At 52.0% G+C, this 15,807-nt stretch overlaps 1 protein-coding gene across 1 annotated transcript in view; it reads right to left on the reverse strand.

Moving 5' to 3' along the window:
* PHACTR3 (phosphatase and actin regulator 3) overlaps window positions 1-13,069 on the reverse strand; it is a 208,429-nt gene extending 195,360 nt beyond the window's left edge. Inside the window, exon 1 of the mRNA XM_081559353.1 lies at window positions 12,906-13,069. Coding sequence (XP_081415479.1) covers window positions 12,906-13,014 — 109 coding nt within the window. The 5' untranslated portion in view covers window positions 13,015-13,069. The remainder of the gene's footprint in view (window positions 1-12,905) is intronic.
* Between the last annotated feature and the right edge of the window lie 2,738 nt (window positions 13,070-15,807).

The raw sequence follows: 15,807 nt of genomic DNA on the forward strand, positions 1-15,807 counted from the left end.
CCAACTGTGGCCCTTGGGAACTTCCTCGACCTGAGGGCTGACCTAGCCTTGAACTTGGCTTCTTTTGCCCTTTGCCTTTGGTGGGGTCTCCACCACTGGCTTTGCACATTAGGCTACCCAGGGTGGTGCTTCATCCAGTGCCAGCTGTGGCTGTTTTCTAAACACACCCAACTTCTAAAACAAAATCCTTCATGTCCCCACTCTGAAAGCCATGGCAGCCAGAGCTGGCCTGAGAAACATGCTTGGCCCACCTTGCAGTGTCCTCTGTGCTCAAGCTGCTAGAGAAGCCCTTCCAGGCCAGAGTCTGAAATCCAGGCAGGAGAAGGGCTTTGACCACTTTCTGCATCTCCCCTCTAGGTGAGGGTGGGGGAAGGGCGTTGCTCACAGGGTGAGGGCATTCGGCAGGGCACCCAGCTCTCAGGACACAAAAGTCCTCTGATGCAAGACACTGACCTTCTAACATCTTACGTGCCTTGAGCACCTGTAGGCGACCACGGAGGACCACATAGGATGGCAGTGATGGAGGCAGAAGAACGCGGAGCAAGAAACCCAACCAAGGAGGAACAGGGGTACCCTCTGCAGGAAGGACAGAAAACAGCCCCAGGCAATCTGTATCAGGGACCCTCCCGTCCTGTCCTGGTTCATCCTATTTTCCTCCCTTGCCAGAGGATGTTTCCAGCTAATGAAGGGAAGCACCAAACAATTGATGCTTTTGAACTGTGGTGTTGGAGAAGACTCTTGAGAGTCCCTTAGAGTACAAAGAGATCAAACCAGTCAGTCCTAAAGGAAATCAGTCCTGAATGTTCATTGGAAGGACAGATGATGAAGCTGAAGCTCTAATACTTTGGCCACCTGATGGGAAGAGCTGACTCATTAGGAAAGACCCTGATGCTGAGAAAGACTGAAGGCAGGAGAAGAAGGGGATGATAGAGGACGAGGTGGTTGGATGGCATCACCGACTCAGTGGACAGGAGTTTGAGCAAGCTCCAAGAGATGGTGAAGGACAAGAAAGCCTGGGGTCCATGGGGTTGCAAAGAGTCGGACACGACTGAGCGACCGAACAGCAACAACAAATGAAGGGAGAGCGGCTGGTGCAGGGCCCCTGTGAAACATGCTGATGGAGAGTCACACAGAGAAAAGGCAGTTGTCGTCATGACCCTGGCAGATGCTGACGGCAGTGTCCCTGCTCCCTGCCCGAGTGTCCTATGTGGTCCTGGAGCTGCAGCAGCCACCTGTGACCCTGGGGGGACACACATGAGGAAGGGATGCCCAAAACTGTGGAGAAAGGGATTATGAAGGACATGGATGCTTAGAACGCTGACAACAAGTAAAAGGGCAAAGGACAATGTTCATCGGAAGTCACGCTCACCGCCTTGACCATCCAGCCACTAGACTCTTTTAAAAGGAGATAATAAAGATCACTGTCACCCAAACACTGTCTCTTTCCTCTGATTCAACATGTACACTGTAATATGTTTACTGGATTTATATTCCAAAGGGACCAGTTTTCTTTCCCACAGGAGACCCCGGAGACAGGCTCACTGCCTCACCACACACAGATTTATGCCTCCAACATCCCATCGCAACAGGAATGGGAGACAAGTACTTCATCGTAGAATAGTTCAAACACGGCATGGCGCCCAACCCATAAATTACAGAAAATCCATAGCACAAGGCTTATCGGTAGTACTTTAAAAATACATCTTAAGTTCCGCGGCTGGAGTGATAATTCCAAGAATCCACTTGTACAAACCTATAAATAATGATAGCTTGTCCATGTTTTCACAGAAGCCGTGATCTCTTTCAGAGCCCATAATTCACTAAACTTGTATGCGGGTTAAAGCTGGTGGGTCCACTGGGGTTTCATGGGGGAAGGGGAAGTTATTTAGGCAATTAGATACTGGCATCCTCACCAGGCCCCATTCTGGAATATTAACAAGACTTCCAGTGACTTCCATGGCACGCGGGGAGACAGCATTCGTATCTGTGCTTAGCAGAGGCTTCATCAGTTCAGCGAGTTGGGGTGCAACAAAGATTACTCCTGGGACTTCACACTGCAGTTTTGGGGGATTGCTCACCCTCCTACTTCATTTTTTTGAAGAGCCACCTGGGAGATCCAGGATTTTAGGAGAATGGGCTCTGGGGGTCTATCAGCAGGAGAGAGTGGAGGGGCCAAAATCTAGAGTGAAGTGGGTTCTGTCTCCCACCAGAACCTGAAACACAGCAAAGACCCAGGCGGGTGGGGCCGCTGGCATTGCATTCAAAAAGGCATGGGTCTGAAGACCACACGGAGCCCACAGCCTTGATCTAAGAGATGTTCTAGAGAACATGAGGCCCCTGTTTGGGGTCTGACTGATTGATTCACTCATTCATAGTACACACCAGGCACTGTAGGGGGCAGGGAAGGAGGGGAAGTTCCCTCCCCACAGCAGCACATGCAAAGGCCCTGGGGTGGAAGTACTGGGTGGGCAGTCAGAAGTGCTGAGAAGGGGCTGGGTGCTTGAAGTGCTGAAGGCAGGGTAGCATGCAGGGAGGGTGGGGGACAGGCCCAGGACTCAGGGGGTCTCATGACCCATGGTACAAAGCATGGATTTTATCCTGGGAGAAATGAAAAACCCAGAAGGGTCCCCAGCCAGGAAAGAAAGAATGAATTTCTCTTCTTTGGGGAGGTTATGGGAAGCAAAAAGGGGCCGGGAGATGAGGGGGTGGGCTAGGGGCTACTGCACTGGACTGGGAGAGACACAGGCAGCCTGGAATGCACCGTGGTGGATGGAGCCCAGGTACATTGTAACTGTGTATGTGCCAGCCACTCTTGACGCAAAGGTACGCAGTAGCTGAACTATAATAAAGAAAATTCCTACACAGGATTACTGTTACAATTTAGACAGTTACCAACTGGTTCCTGTGCTCTGTAATTTGGGCAGGGGCGTTGTTCCTTGAAGTTGGATGTGACTGCCTCCTCCCCCAACACAAACTCATGGAGCTGGTGTAACTTGGTCCACCACAGTGGTTTCACCCTATCCTTACCTAGTGCTCACTGTGGGCTGGACCGTGGGCTAATCAACTTACCCAAGAGTGTAGGCGGGAATACCCTCAGATTCCAGCCCCAAGTTACTCATGCAAACATGACTCTAGGCACTGCAGGGATGGCTTTTGTGAACAAAAACTGGGTTATCATCAGCTGCCTGATTGATATCATCAGTCTCCTGATGATGGGAGGTTATCCCAGATGATCTGAGCTGGCCGTGTAATTACAGGACCCAGGGAAGACAGAAGAGAAGGAGTGGGCAGAGGAGAGATGAGGCGTTGGAGGATGCGGACCACCACTGCTGGCCTTGAAGGAGTCACAAGGAAACACAGTGGCCTCTGGAAATGATCCCCCAACAGCCTGCAGGGAAACTGGGACCCAGGTCCTGCAACCCATGAGCTGGACTTGGCTTCCCTCTCGGAACTCCAGGAAGGACCACAGACCTGGCCACACCTTAACTCCAGCCCATGGGACTCAGAGCAGGGCGCCAGCTGAGTCCACCACACCTCCAACCCATGGGAGGATATGTGATGATAAACAGTTGTCACTTCGCCTGCAAAGTTTGCTGTCCTCCGTTTCGGCAGTCACATATCCTCCCATCCATCCTCCTGAGTGTCTGAGGCCTCCAGTCCTGGTGTCATCCTCTAGCCACAAGGAGGGCGAGGTTCAGAAGGGAAGGTCAAATGGGGTCAGAGGGGAAGGTCATGCAGGTGTCCAAGCATCCTTCTCCCACTGCTGCACGATCCTGGGTGACCCCGCGCAGACCATCTGTGAAGAGGGATGTGTGCACATCCAAGGTCAACCCAAGACTCAAATGAAGGGTATGACACATGCAGGAGGACTGGGGGAGAGAACCACCCTGGCATCCCACCTACGGGGCACAGACACCCACCTGAGGGGCAGGGTTCTCTTCTGCCACCAGCCACCTTGTTTCCAAATCAGGCGTTTCTCAGGTACAGCCAGAGTTGGGGCACCCAGGAAGGATTCCCCGCTAAGAGGCACCAAGAACTAGCCTTGTCTTCCAGGATAAAAAGCAGGGAACATAAATCCTGAGGCAGGAAAGCAAAGGCTAAGAATCCAGAGGCTGCCAAAGCTGAACACCCATGTTTAGGTGCAGCTCCAGCAGCTGTGTGGCCTTGGGCTACTTACTCCATGTCTCTGAGCCTTGGTTTTCCTCATCTGTCAAGTGGGGTCACGCCTCCCATAGAGACATGCAGACAAAGGGGAAGAGCTAAGGACAGGTCTCGCCCTAACTGCTGGATCATCTCTGTCCCCACAAAGGAGATTTCAACCTGGCCTCTCCCACCGTGGTAACTCCCATGCAGACCCAATGCAAATGACTGCTACCAAATATTTGTCACTTTCACCATAATTCTCTAAGTTAGAAATCACTCTATTCCATAAATGAAAGAATGCCTCCTCTTGATTTTTATCATCCTGGTGTTTACCCAAGAGGTAAAATATTGAAGCTAATTTACCATGAGTTTTTACTGTGGCTTATAGGCAAAAGGGGGCTTCCCTGGTGGGTCAGATGGTAAACAATCTGCCTACGATGCAGAAGACCTGGGTTTGATCCCTGGGTTGGGAAGATCCCCTGGAGAAGAGAAAGGCAACCCATTCCAATATTCTTGCCTGGAGAATTCCATGGACAGAGGAGCCTGGCAGGCTACAGTCCATGGGGTCACAAAGAGTTGGACACTCACTTTTTCATAGGAAAAAGCCCAGACAGCAAAGCGATTAAAGTAAAAACAGAAATTTGCTGCAAGCCTCACCTGTGCCAGCATCCTCATTATCGGAGTGCGTAAGAATTTAAAGAAATGTAGCCACAGATGAAAGATAACATTCTATTCACACAGCTGTTCTGGACACTCTTAAGTGGAGAGAGAGGCAGTCCTTCACTCGTACCAGAAACCTCATCGAGGGAGGGTCTATTTCTGCTCCCTGCCCTGCGGGTCAGCAGCAGTGACCCCACCATCCAAATGTACACAGTGCAGGCAGTAGGGTGCCTGCCCGGCTTCCAGGAGACCTGCTGGTGACAGAATGGGACACAGATGGACAGGGAAGCAGGTAAGGCAGACGCTTTGATAGGAGCTTCTAAATTAGGAGTAAGTGTAATAAATTAGGAGTTTGGGAAGGAGGTGACTGCCAAGGGTGCCTGTCTGTACCTATACAAAGTACAAGGGGTCAGTATTGGAGGAGAAGGCCCAGGTGGGCCTCCACTCACCTGTTTTTAAGTTTGCTACAGCAAGGGTGTGTTAATAATTGGAAACAGCCTAGAAATACGATGTGCTTTCAGAAGAACAGGGCAGCCTCAAACAGAGATGCTGCAAGCTGCTTTCTGTAACTCGAGGGAAATCGATGCCAAACTGGGGGATTTTTCTGCAAAAACAGGTCTCCTCTGGGGAGAAACCAGAGGCTCCATGTAAGACCAGATGCTGCACAATGGAAAAAGCTTCTAGAGCCCGAGGGCAGCTCTCTCCAGGGGCTGAGAAAAGGCAGGATTTCCCAGGCCCTGCCTGCTGTCCATGCACTCAGGAAGGCCACCTGCCACGTGTGTGGCAGGACATGGGTGTGCCCAGAGCAGTGAGAAGACTGCTGCAGAACCAGTCCACACTGGCCGCGGAGGATGGAGCACTAACAAGGGCGTGAACAGACGGCTGTGGTGTGGGGTCTCCAGGGGCTGCAGGCCCCTCTGGTCACCACAGCCCCAGCGAGCACCCAAGTCCAGCTGGGAGGAGTCTTATGCAAGGGGTGTACACTGCTGCTACTGCTCTTCCTTAAAATAAACTGCAACTGTATTCAGTAGAAATCCCAAAGGCAGCAGGTTGCCTTAATGAAGCTCAAACGGAGGAGGGGTCTGCGGACCCAGTGCCCTGGGTTTATTAAGTCTTGAGATGCATGTCTGTGCGGGCACACAGGGAGGGGCTCCTTCCGGGGTTGGGGGGGCAGGTTCAGCCTTCAACAGCAGCTGAGCAGCAAGGAGGGGCACTGACCCTGTGGGCTGGTGTTTCTGGGTAAAAGCGAAAAGTGTTAGTCGCTCAGTCATGTCTGACTCTTTGCAACCCTATGGACTGTAGCCTGCCAGGCTCTCCTGGCCATTGAATTCTCCAGGCAAGAATACTGCAGTGGGTTGTCATTTCCTTCTCCAGGGGATCGTCCCAACCCAAGGATTGAACCCAGGTTTCCTTCGTTCTCTGGGTAAAAAGGGCTTCTTAAATGCAAAATGAAGTATTGATCATATCAATAAAACCATATAAGTTATCAAATCAGAAAGCAAACCCTTGCCCCAAACCTGCTTCAGTTTAAGGTTCAGGAGGCACAGGCTGCCTCGTGGTCACGTGTCCACTCCCCTCCCGCAGGCCACCTTTCCTCCTCTGCAAACACACGGCTGGACCTTTCCATCAGAACCAATGACTCCCTAAGTTAAACATTTTGACTCCTGGAATCCGTATTAAAAATCTGTATTCCGGAGAAATAACTCCAGTTTGGGATTAATAGATACACCCTACTATATATAAAATAGATGAACAACAAGGACCTACTCTATAGCACAGGCAACTACAGTTAATATCTTGTAATATTGGAAAATGGAAAAGTATCTGAAATAGATCTATCTATTTACATGTGTAACTGAGTCACTTTGCTGTATACCTGAAACAAACACAACATTGTCAGTCAACTATACTTCAAAATAAAAAAATCTGTATTCTACCTCATACCATTCATGGAAGTATAGTAGCTTTGAAACAAATGTAAAGAAAAAAGCTATACTCTCGTCAAACGGAAACAGGGGTGAAGGTGTTCTTGATGAATCAATTGTCCTGGTTTGCCCAGGACTCAGTGGTTCTCAGGACATGGGAGTTTCCGCACTAAAACCAGGACCATCCTGGGCAAACTGGGACAAGACATTCACTCTAAATTTGAGGCAGAAAGAGACTTCTTAAAGAAGACACAAAAGACAAAGCCATAAAGAAAAAGCTTAATGAACTTGACTACATCAAAGCTGAAAACATGGAGATGAAATGTACAGCTTGGTGATGACAGAAGTATATTGTAGGTTTGAAAGTTGCTAAGAGAACAGATTGTAAACATTCTCATTACACACAGACACACATACACAAATTATAACTATTTGTCATAATGAACACTAACCAGACTCACTGTGGTGGTCATTTTGCAATATATACAAACAGTGAATCATTATATCATATATCTAAAATTCACATGTTATACATCAATTATACCTTTAAAGAGCAAACTAAAAACTTCTACTCAACCAAAGACACAATAAACAGAATTAAAAGCCAAGCCACAGGGAGAGCAAAAATCTCTGCAAGCAAACAGAGGATTAGAACCCAGAATATACACAGAGCTCTCAAGACACCAATTAGAAAAAGAAACTAACAACCCCACAGAAAAGAAGCAACTGACAAAAAGTGAATCCACATGGCCAATTAACATAAGAAAAACCTTCTCCAGAAATTGAGAGAATACAAATGAAACCAAGGAAGTCCCACTCTACTGCTGTGGGACGGACAATATTTAAGAAACCAAACGAGAACTTTTCAGACACTGCAGTTGGGAGTGATACAGCCACTCTGGGAAAAAGTGTCACTAAACCAAGAGAAATTTACAACAGGCTTTTTGTGTGCCCCAGAAATTCCACACCTTAGCACAAGCCCTGAAGACAAAATGTACACGGAGAAGATGCTAAGAGAGACACAGCCTGTAACAAGAGGGACCGAGGACACCCTCCACAGGCAGCAGCCACAGAAAAGTCTCAAATGGTGGAATATTCTAAATTAAACAGGAAGACTCTACGAACCCAGATACACCTCCCAGACGCGGTGTTGAATGAAAACAGTAAGTTTCAGAACAAGACAGCTATATTCAGACACCATCTCTCTAAAACATGTACAGGAAACCATTCCGTACAGCTTCTACCGAGACCCACATGCATACTTGAAGACAGTCTGGTGGGAAAAGATTCATGGTAACAGAGGTTCTCTCCGGGAAGGGGGAGGAAGGAGTCACTTTCACTTCCCACTTGGAGAAAGTTTGCGACCCCATGGACTGTAACCCACCAGGCTCCTCTCTCCATGGAATTCTCCAGGCAAGAATACTAGAGTGAGTTGCCATTTCCTCCTCCAGGGGGATCTTCCCAACCCAGAGATCAAACCCACGTCTCCTGCTCTGCAGGAAGATTCTTTACCACTGTACCAACTGGGAAGCCCATTCATGAAATACTAGAGTAATTATATATATTTTTTCCCCAAAGAAACCTGTTGCCTACCTAGAATACCTCAAGCGTTCACCTGACAAGTATTTACCAGCTACTGACAGACCCATTCTAAAACCTGCTGCTGCATGCTAAGTCGCTTCAGTCGTGTCTGACTCTGTGCGACCCCACAGACGGCAGCCCACCAGGCTCCGCCGTCCCTGGGATTCTCCAGGCAAGAATACTGGAGTGGGTTGCCATTTCCTTCTCCAATGCATGAAAGTGAAAAGTGAAAGTGAAGTCGTTCAGTCGTGTCCGACTCTTAGCGACCCCATGGACTGCAGCCTACCAGGCTCCTCCGTCCATGGGATTTTCCAGGCAAGGGTACTGGAGTGGAGTGCCATCGCCTTCTCCGTCTAAAACCTGAGGACTACTCATTTCCCTTCAACCAAAAATGGAGCCATAGACCCATTAATCTGGCCAAGCTCTTCAGCCGACCTTAAGGGGGTGAGGCACCACTTTGCCTGGATGCAGAATACGTGGCAGGAGAACGCCCTGGGCAGGTGACAGGAGAGAAGGGAAGAGCTTGGCTAGACGGCAGACCCTCAACAGGGTCTTCTACTGCTGCCTGGAGGTGGCAAACCCTGCCTTTGCCTCCCAGTGCACACCTGTCACAAGAGAGAAGACTGAGGCCAGAGGATGATCCAGATCCTGGGGGGAGGGGAGGTTCTGCAGGTCAGGTGTGCCCAGGTGTGGGCTTCCCGTATTGCTGGGGGTGAGGCACTGGAAACATGCTGAGGTTTGCAACACCCAGCACCAACTCTCCTCCTGCTGTCATCCCGTTAGGAGAAACACTGACTGAAACCACCCGCCCTGGCCAGGCAAGAGAGTAACCACTTGGATGCGTTATCCTAACAATAGGAGGTCCTGGTAAAACGTGGAACCCACAAGCTACCATCAAGCAGAAGAATTTGGGAAAGGTCCAAAGCAGAGATTTTCCAGTCCGTACATCCTACCAACCTCCCAGAATCCTCCTTGCTGGAATCCACCTTGGCTGAGTGATGTGTTCACCACCAGGAAGAACCCTGAGTCAGAGTGACCGGCCAGAGACAACCCGGGAACTAACCCCATCACCACAAAACCTGAGACTGTGAGCCACGTGGCAGAGCCGTGTTCCTGGGTTCCCTCATCCTGCCGCTCTCTGCCCGGGCACCCCTTCCCAATAAAGTTTCTTGCTTTGTCAACACATGTGCCTCCTCGGACAATTCATTCCCGAGTTTTAGATAAGAGCTCGCTCTTGGGCCCTGGAGGGGGTGCCCCTTCCTGTAACAATCCGGCTGATTTTCTTGGGGCTGGGAGAAGAGAGGTCTCAGGTCTGGCTACTGAAGGGACACAGGCTCCATCCCTGCCTGGTACTCACCCATGCAGCCCCCTACCCCCATTCCCAAGGGCAAGTGGTGTGACCCAGCCTGAGCCCCAGACAGGCAAGGGGACACTAGTTGAAGCTACCAGGTCGCCCGCCTATGAATCTCCAGCTTCCTGAATTGCTCGTCACTTGCTACCAGGAAGGCCTCCGAAGTACAGGGGGTCGTCCTGACAATTTCAAAAGAGTTGAGCAGCTCAGGCTCCTAACTCTGAGCCCTGGGCTGAGCCCGGGAGATGGGGCGTTACATTTCCAACTGCCTCGTGCAGCCCCTAAAGCCACAGCCTGTAATGAGCACCAGCTGGGACATGCCATGCTCTCATCAATCACTCCTTCCCCTTCAAAAATTAAAAAAAAAAAACTAATTTGGTGCAGAAATATCCTAGTACGAGTCAGGGCTTCCAAATCAACTTTGAAGTCCAGAAGAATAAGCAGCTCATTTGTTCCTCAATTCACGCTGGCCACAGGAGTAGTCCAAGAGCCCATCAGGATTGGGAGTGAGGACCCACTCTAAGCAAGCTCTGGGAAGCGGCTGCAGAAACCGAGAGGGCAAAGCTGCAGGTGGCAGCCCGACAAATTTTCCTGGTTCCAGAAGTGAGAGGAACCCCCGCCAGGGTCCAGCCACACAGCCTGGCTGTACCCTGGGTCCCTGGACCCTCGCTCTGAAACTTGGTAGTCGGACCAACAGAGAAAGACAATAGTGAAACCCAAAGCCTCAGCCCCACATCAGGGACTCTCAGATGGGAGTCTCCAGGCTGCCCGCCCACCCCAGCTCCAGACTCGGACAGGCAGCGGCCTACTTGGCACATCCTTGAAGACGTCAACGAGCCTGTCCAAGTGGACATGGCCTCCTCTCCCTAACCCCCTCAACCCCTGACCAGTCTCCCCACTCCTCCACTGAGCCTACCACAGCTCCATAGATGGAACCCTCACCCCCCAGGCTTAAGACACGAAACCTATGGTGATCCTGGAGTTCAGACCCCCAAGTCTTCAGCAGGTCCTATGGGCTCCAGCCTCTGTGCTGCCCACTTCCACCACCTCTGTCCTCCCTCCAGTTGCAGGTGGCCCCCTCCCCACCAGGAGCCTGGTGCCACAGGACACCACCGGCTGGTCATGCCATTTCTGAGGTTAAAACGCACCAATGGCCTCAGATTGCACACGTGGAACCCCCACCGCTCATCAACAGGTCCAGGGCCTACCAGCCATGTGGCCAGGCATGGGTCCTCATCTCCCCTCACCTAGGGTCTCCAGGCTCGTGACCCTCTTCTGGCCTCCAGCTCCACCAAGCCAACTCCATGCAGGGCCACTGCCTTTCCTCCTGCTGGAAATGCTCTCACCCCCTCTCCTCACATGGCTCCTGCTTCTCCCCATTCAGGTCTGCACCCAAACATCCCTCTTTAAGACCCTCCCTTGTCACCCCCACCCCCTGCCCTGGTCTTCTTCCAACATTTCTCTGCAGACAGATTGGGCTCCCCTCACCAGAATCAAAGCTCCCTGAGGGCAGGAAGCTGACCCCCTGCTCTGCCACATCCCCAGCATATAGGTCAGAACCTGAGCCATTTTCAGCGATTAATATAAACATCTGCCGGCCCATCTCTCAGTTGGCTTTCTCCTTGGCAAAAGTGGGTTAGCAGCAGCTGAGCCCAGCATCCTTCAAGGCCCGGGCAGAAGCCATAGAACTATTTTAAAAATGCTCAACTGAAATGAGCATGTGGGGCAGGAATTGCATCATGTCCACAGGCAGGTCATACACTTGTGACAGCTCTGAATACGCTGCCAAGCTGAAGGTCAGGATGTGAAAGGTCCGCTCTCAAAATCTGACCCCAAAATGCTTCGCTACAAACTCAGTGCCAAAGTATTGCACGGGTTGGCGGGGCTGCTTTCAGGGGAGGAAGCTGACACTCGTGGGCCCCCACTGTGTGCAGTCACGGGGTGAGGGTGCTTTTGACCCCACTAGAGGATGAGTGCGCCTCCCTCTCACTCACCACCTTACCCCAGGGCTCTGCACAAGGTCTCCTGTTAGCAAGTGCTTGCTACTCATGGTGGGTGGAGTCAAGAGAAGGGCCATCCACCCCCTAGATGGGGATCCACTCACCACACAGAGGTGCCCCCAAGCTTCTCTGTGGGCTTCTCATCTTCAGGGCACTGCAGAGGGTCTGGCACGTAACAGGCTCTCAAATGACTCCTGCTGCTCCCAACAACCCCAGAATCCCATCCTTCCCTACCCGATAACTCCATGTATCTCAGAGTTCCCCAATCTCTGCACAGTTGCCCTGGTCCTGAGAAATCTTTTTCTTTCTTTTTCTTTCTTTTCCAGGAAGGGGGGTGTTGGGGAGAGGGGAGCTTCCCGAACGTCATAGGATGTTTGGCAGCATCCCAGATTTCTCTCCCACAAGATGCTTTGGAGGACACCCCCCCTGTTGAGAACCACTGGTGTCTCTAATCCAGAGTTCCCAGACCGGCCTGAAATCACCTGAGGCACTGCTTAAAAATACAGATTCCAGGAGATTCTAAGGGGCAGGCCTGGGGTTGGATCCCCCAGAGAATTCGAACACTGGACTAACTCTCTTTGGGCCACCCCAGTGTTCAGCCTAGTTGACAACCTCCACAGGATCCAGGCACAGCTCTCTGGCCCCCTCAAGGGGAGATCTAATCCTCTGTCCACTCCCAGGTCCTCGCCCCTGGCCCAGGGGGAGCTCGCACCGGCTTCCAGCTTCCTTAGCTCCTCTCCGGAGATCCTGTCCCTTTAACGCGGCTGGACCGGCTCCAGGAGCAGGTGTCTGTCTGCAGGGGCCCTGGCAGCGCCTGCCTGCACAGGTGGAGGGAGGCCCACGATCCTCCCTGGGGGGACAATAGAGCACGTGTGGAACGCTCTCCGGGTGGCAAGCGCTACTTACGTGATCCCATCTACTGCCCCAAGACTTAAGTGTTGGATCGCACCCCATCTCACAGACGCGGAAACTGAGGCACAGTGAAGTCCAGTGCCGTGAGCACCGGGTCACGCAGCCACCACAGGAGCGTTCTCATCCCGGGACGGCCAACCCCAGCAGCGCTCCGGACCACTGCGCCCACTGCTTCCCTTGTTGTTTGGGGACAGAGTCGCCCGCCTTGGCTGCGGGGACAGCCCGCGCCAGGAGGCGGATATCCGAGCCACCCCGCAGCGGTCAAGGGCAGGACGCAGGCTCCCGGCCCGCCGGCCCCCAGCCCCGCGCCCGCCCCTCGGGCCGCGCGCTTACCTTGCGCCGGGCCTCGAGCGGTGGCGGCGGCGTCCCGGGCCCCGAAGGCGCGCAGCAGAGAGCGCACGGGCGCCGGCCAGCGGGCGCGCCCCCCGCCCCGGCCGCGCATCCCACTGGAGGGCAGCTCCGGGAGGCGTCCACCCGGCAGCCCAGCGCCGCGCAGAGCCCGGGGCTGCGGGAGGGCCGGGGGCGGGGCGGGGGCGGGGCGAGGCCGGGGCTGCGGGAGGGCCGGGGGCGGGGCCGTCACGTGAGGCCAGCCCCTCCACTTCTTGGGGGCGCCGCCGTGACCTTGATCTAGGGACCCCTCGCGCTCCGCAGCCCGGGATGCTGGACCTCAGTGCCAGGACGCTCTGGAAACGTTAAAAGGAGAGCCGGGCAGGAGGTGTACCTCCCGCTTAATTACATTGTAAAGAGGTTGCCCAGTTGAGCCGCTGTGCGACGCTTGGCCGAGTTGCTTGACCTCTCTGAGCCCCAGTGTTCACGGGCTTGGGGAAGGTGAAAGATGAGAGTGAGCCTAGCTCTGCACCAGGGCCTGACCCTCCGGATGTGGGCGGCGCCTTGGCTGCCTTTGGTTTAACTGCTATGAAATGCAGAATGCGCTTCTCATTAAAAAGGTAACAACAGCATATATTTCCTAATAAAATAAAACATAACCATTTAGCTTGATGAGAACTGAGTGTCCAGGCCCCCCTCCCAAGGCCCTCTTAGTTCTCCCATCACAACCCTTCCTCCACTCTCAAGTGCCTGGGAGCCTTCAGTCCTGAGAAGCTAAGGAGGCCCTGCTCACTTTGCGGTGGGGGTTGCCTGTGAGGTAGGGTCTCTGGCCTGAAATGGGCTCGGGGACCACGTCAGTACCAAGGCCATCAGACTGACTCACTCAGTGTAACAGGCATAGGTCCTGAGAGCCCCAAATGTGGTCACCCCCACCCCATCCCTGTCACTGAGAGTTTTCCACGTGCAGCTCTGCTCAGGGTCTCAGTGGTCCTCCTGTTCAGGCCCAGCAGCAAACGTGAGCAGGTCCATTTCACAGATGCAGAAGGGTGGGCAGCAGAAAGGAAGGCCTGGTCCACAGCCACGAGGATGTTGAATGCAGTTGCGGGCTCCTAGATGGAGCCAGCTGTCCCACCCATCTGCATCCTCCCTGGGGCACACACAACTGGCTGCTTCCAGCATCTCTCCCACTGGAAGACCACTCACTCTCATCTTCAGATCTTTGTGACAATAATAACAGTTACCAGCTAACAGTGTGTGGCACCGTGTTGTATAGTCATATACTTATTTGCTCTTTATGACAACCCTTCGAGGCTGCAGTTGCTATCCCCACTTCTGTTGTTGTTCAGTTGCTAAGTTTTGTCCAACTCTTTGTGACCCTATGGACTACATCATGCCAGACTTCCCTGTCCTTCACTATCTCCCGGAGTTTGGTTAAACTTATGTCCATTGAGTCTGTGATGTCATCCAACCATCTCATCCTCTCTCTCCCCCTTCTCCTCCTGCCTTCAATCTTGCACAGCATCTGGGTCTTTTCCAATGTGTCAGTTCTTCGCATCAGGTTGCCAAAATATTGGAGCTTCAGCTTCAGCATCAGTCCTTCCAAAGAATATTCAGGGTTGATTTTCTTTAGGATCTACTGGTTTGATCTCCTTGCTGTCCATGGGACTCTCAAGAGTCTTCTCCAGCACCACAGTTTGGAAACATCAATTCCCCACTTTACAGATGAGAAAATACAAGTTCCAGGAGAGCAGAGACCTTGTCAAATCTATTGCTTCATCTACTAGCTCTTGTAGGAGAGCACAACAATCACCCCCTATTTTTAGAGGAGGAAACTGAGTCTTGGAGAAATGAGGGAACTTGCCCTAGGAAGTTAGGAAGAGGAAGCATCAGGATTCATCTCCCCATTGACATCTCAGTGCCCTTGCTCTCTGCCACGCCCCACTGGGCATGCCCTGACGAACTCCTACTCATTCTTCAAGACTCAGTCTAAGCCCTGCCTCTGCTCTTCAGCCTCCCTGCGTCTTCTCCCTATGCACTTGGTTCTCCCGTGTCCATGCCCCCAGCATTGAGTGCACCTTCTGTTGGGCACTGTGCAGTCAGGTACCCACATACCTGCCCCACCCCCACTGGGCTGGTCTTCTAGGGGACAGGTGTTGACCCCAGTCACTGCCTTCCCAGGCCCACTCAGGGTCAGTGAACATCTGTTTTGCAGCCTCTGTCTTTTTCTGCTAGTAAAAAGGAAAAAAAAATCCATTTGCCTCTGGGCAGCTTCCTCCCCAAGGCTGGTGGAGCCAAGTTCCCTCCCTCCCAAATGCCAGGGGTGGGCTCATGACCCAGTCTGACCAATCAGCATAGTCTGTCCATCTGACCTAGATGATCAGGAAAGTTTGTTCAGGGAGGCAGTCTTGAGACTTTCAGTGGGTGGGGAGAGAAACCCTTTTAATTCACTGGCTCTGATTCTGGTTTCAGGGATTCTGAGAGACATCACATGCTTCAAAATTGAAAAGACACAGAAGGGGGAGGATTCCAGAGGTGCTGGGGCTAAGCACCTGGATCCAGCTATGCCTGAAGGCAGTCCATGGAGGGTTAGAATTTATAATCACACTCTCTCTGAGATCTCCTTTCCACCTCACCCTTGGTGGGAAAGAAGTCATTAGAAAGAGAGAGTAAGTAGAGAGATGTTTAACATAATCACAAGTCAAAGGTGTACTTTGGGAAATCCACAGAATGGGAGAAAAATATTTCTAAATTATACACTGGTAAGGGGTTAATATTCAGAACACATAGAGAACTCCTAATATTCAAAACCAAAATCAAACAACCTAATTCAAAAATGGGCAAAGAATTTCACTAAATAAACATTTCTTCAAAGAAGATTTACAATAGCCAGTAAGCACATGAAAAGGTG

This window comes from Giraffa tippelskirchi, chromosome 13 (assembly GCF_054371585.1).
Source record: "Giraffa tippelskirchi isolate mGirTip1 chromosome 13, T2T-mGirTip1v1.2.pri, whole genome shotgun sequence".
Taxonomy (NCBI): domain Eukaryota; kingdom Metazoa; phylum Chordata; class Mammalia; order Artiodactyla; family Giraffidae; genus Giraffa; species Giraffa tippelskirchi.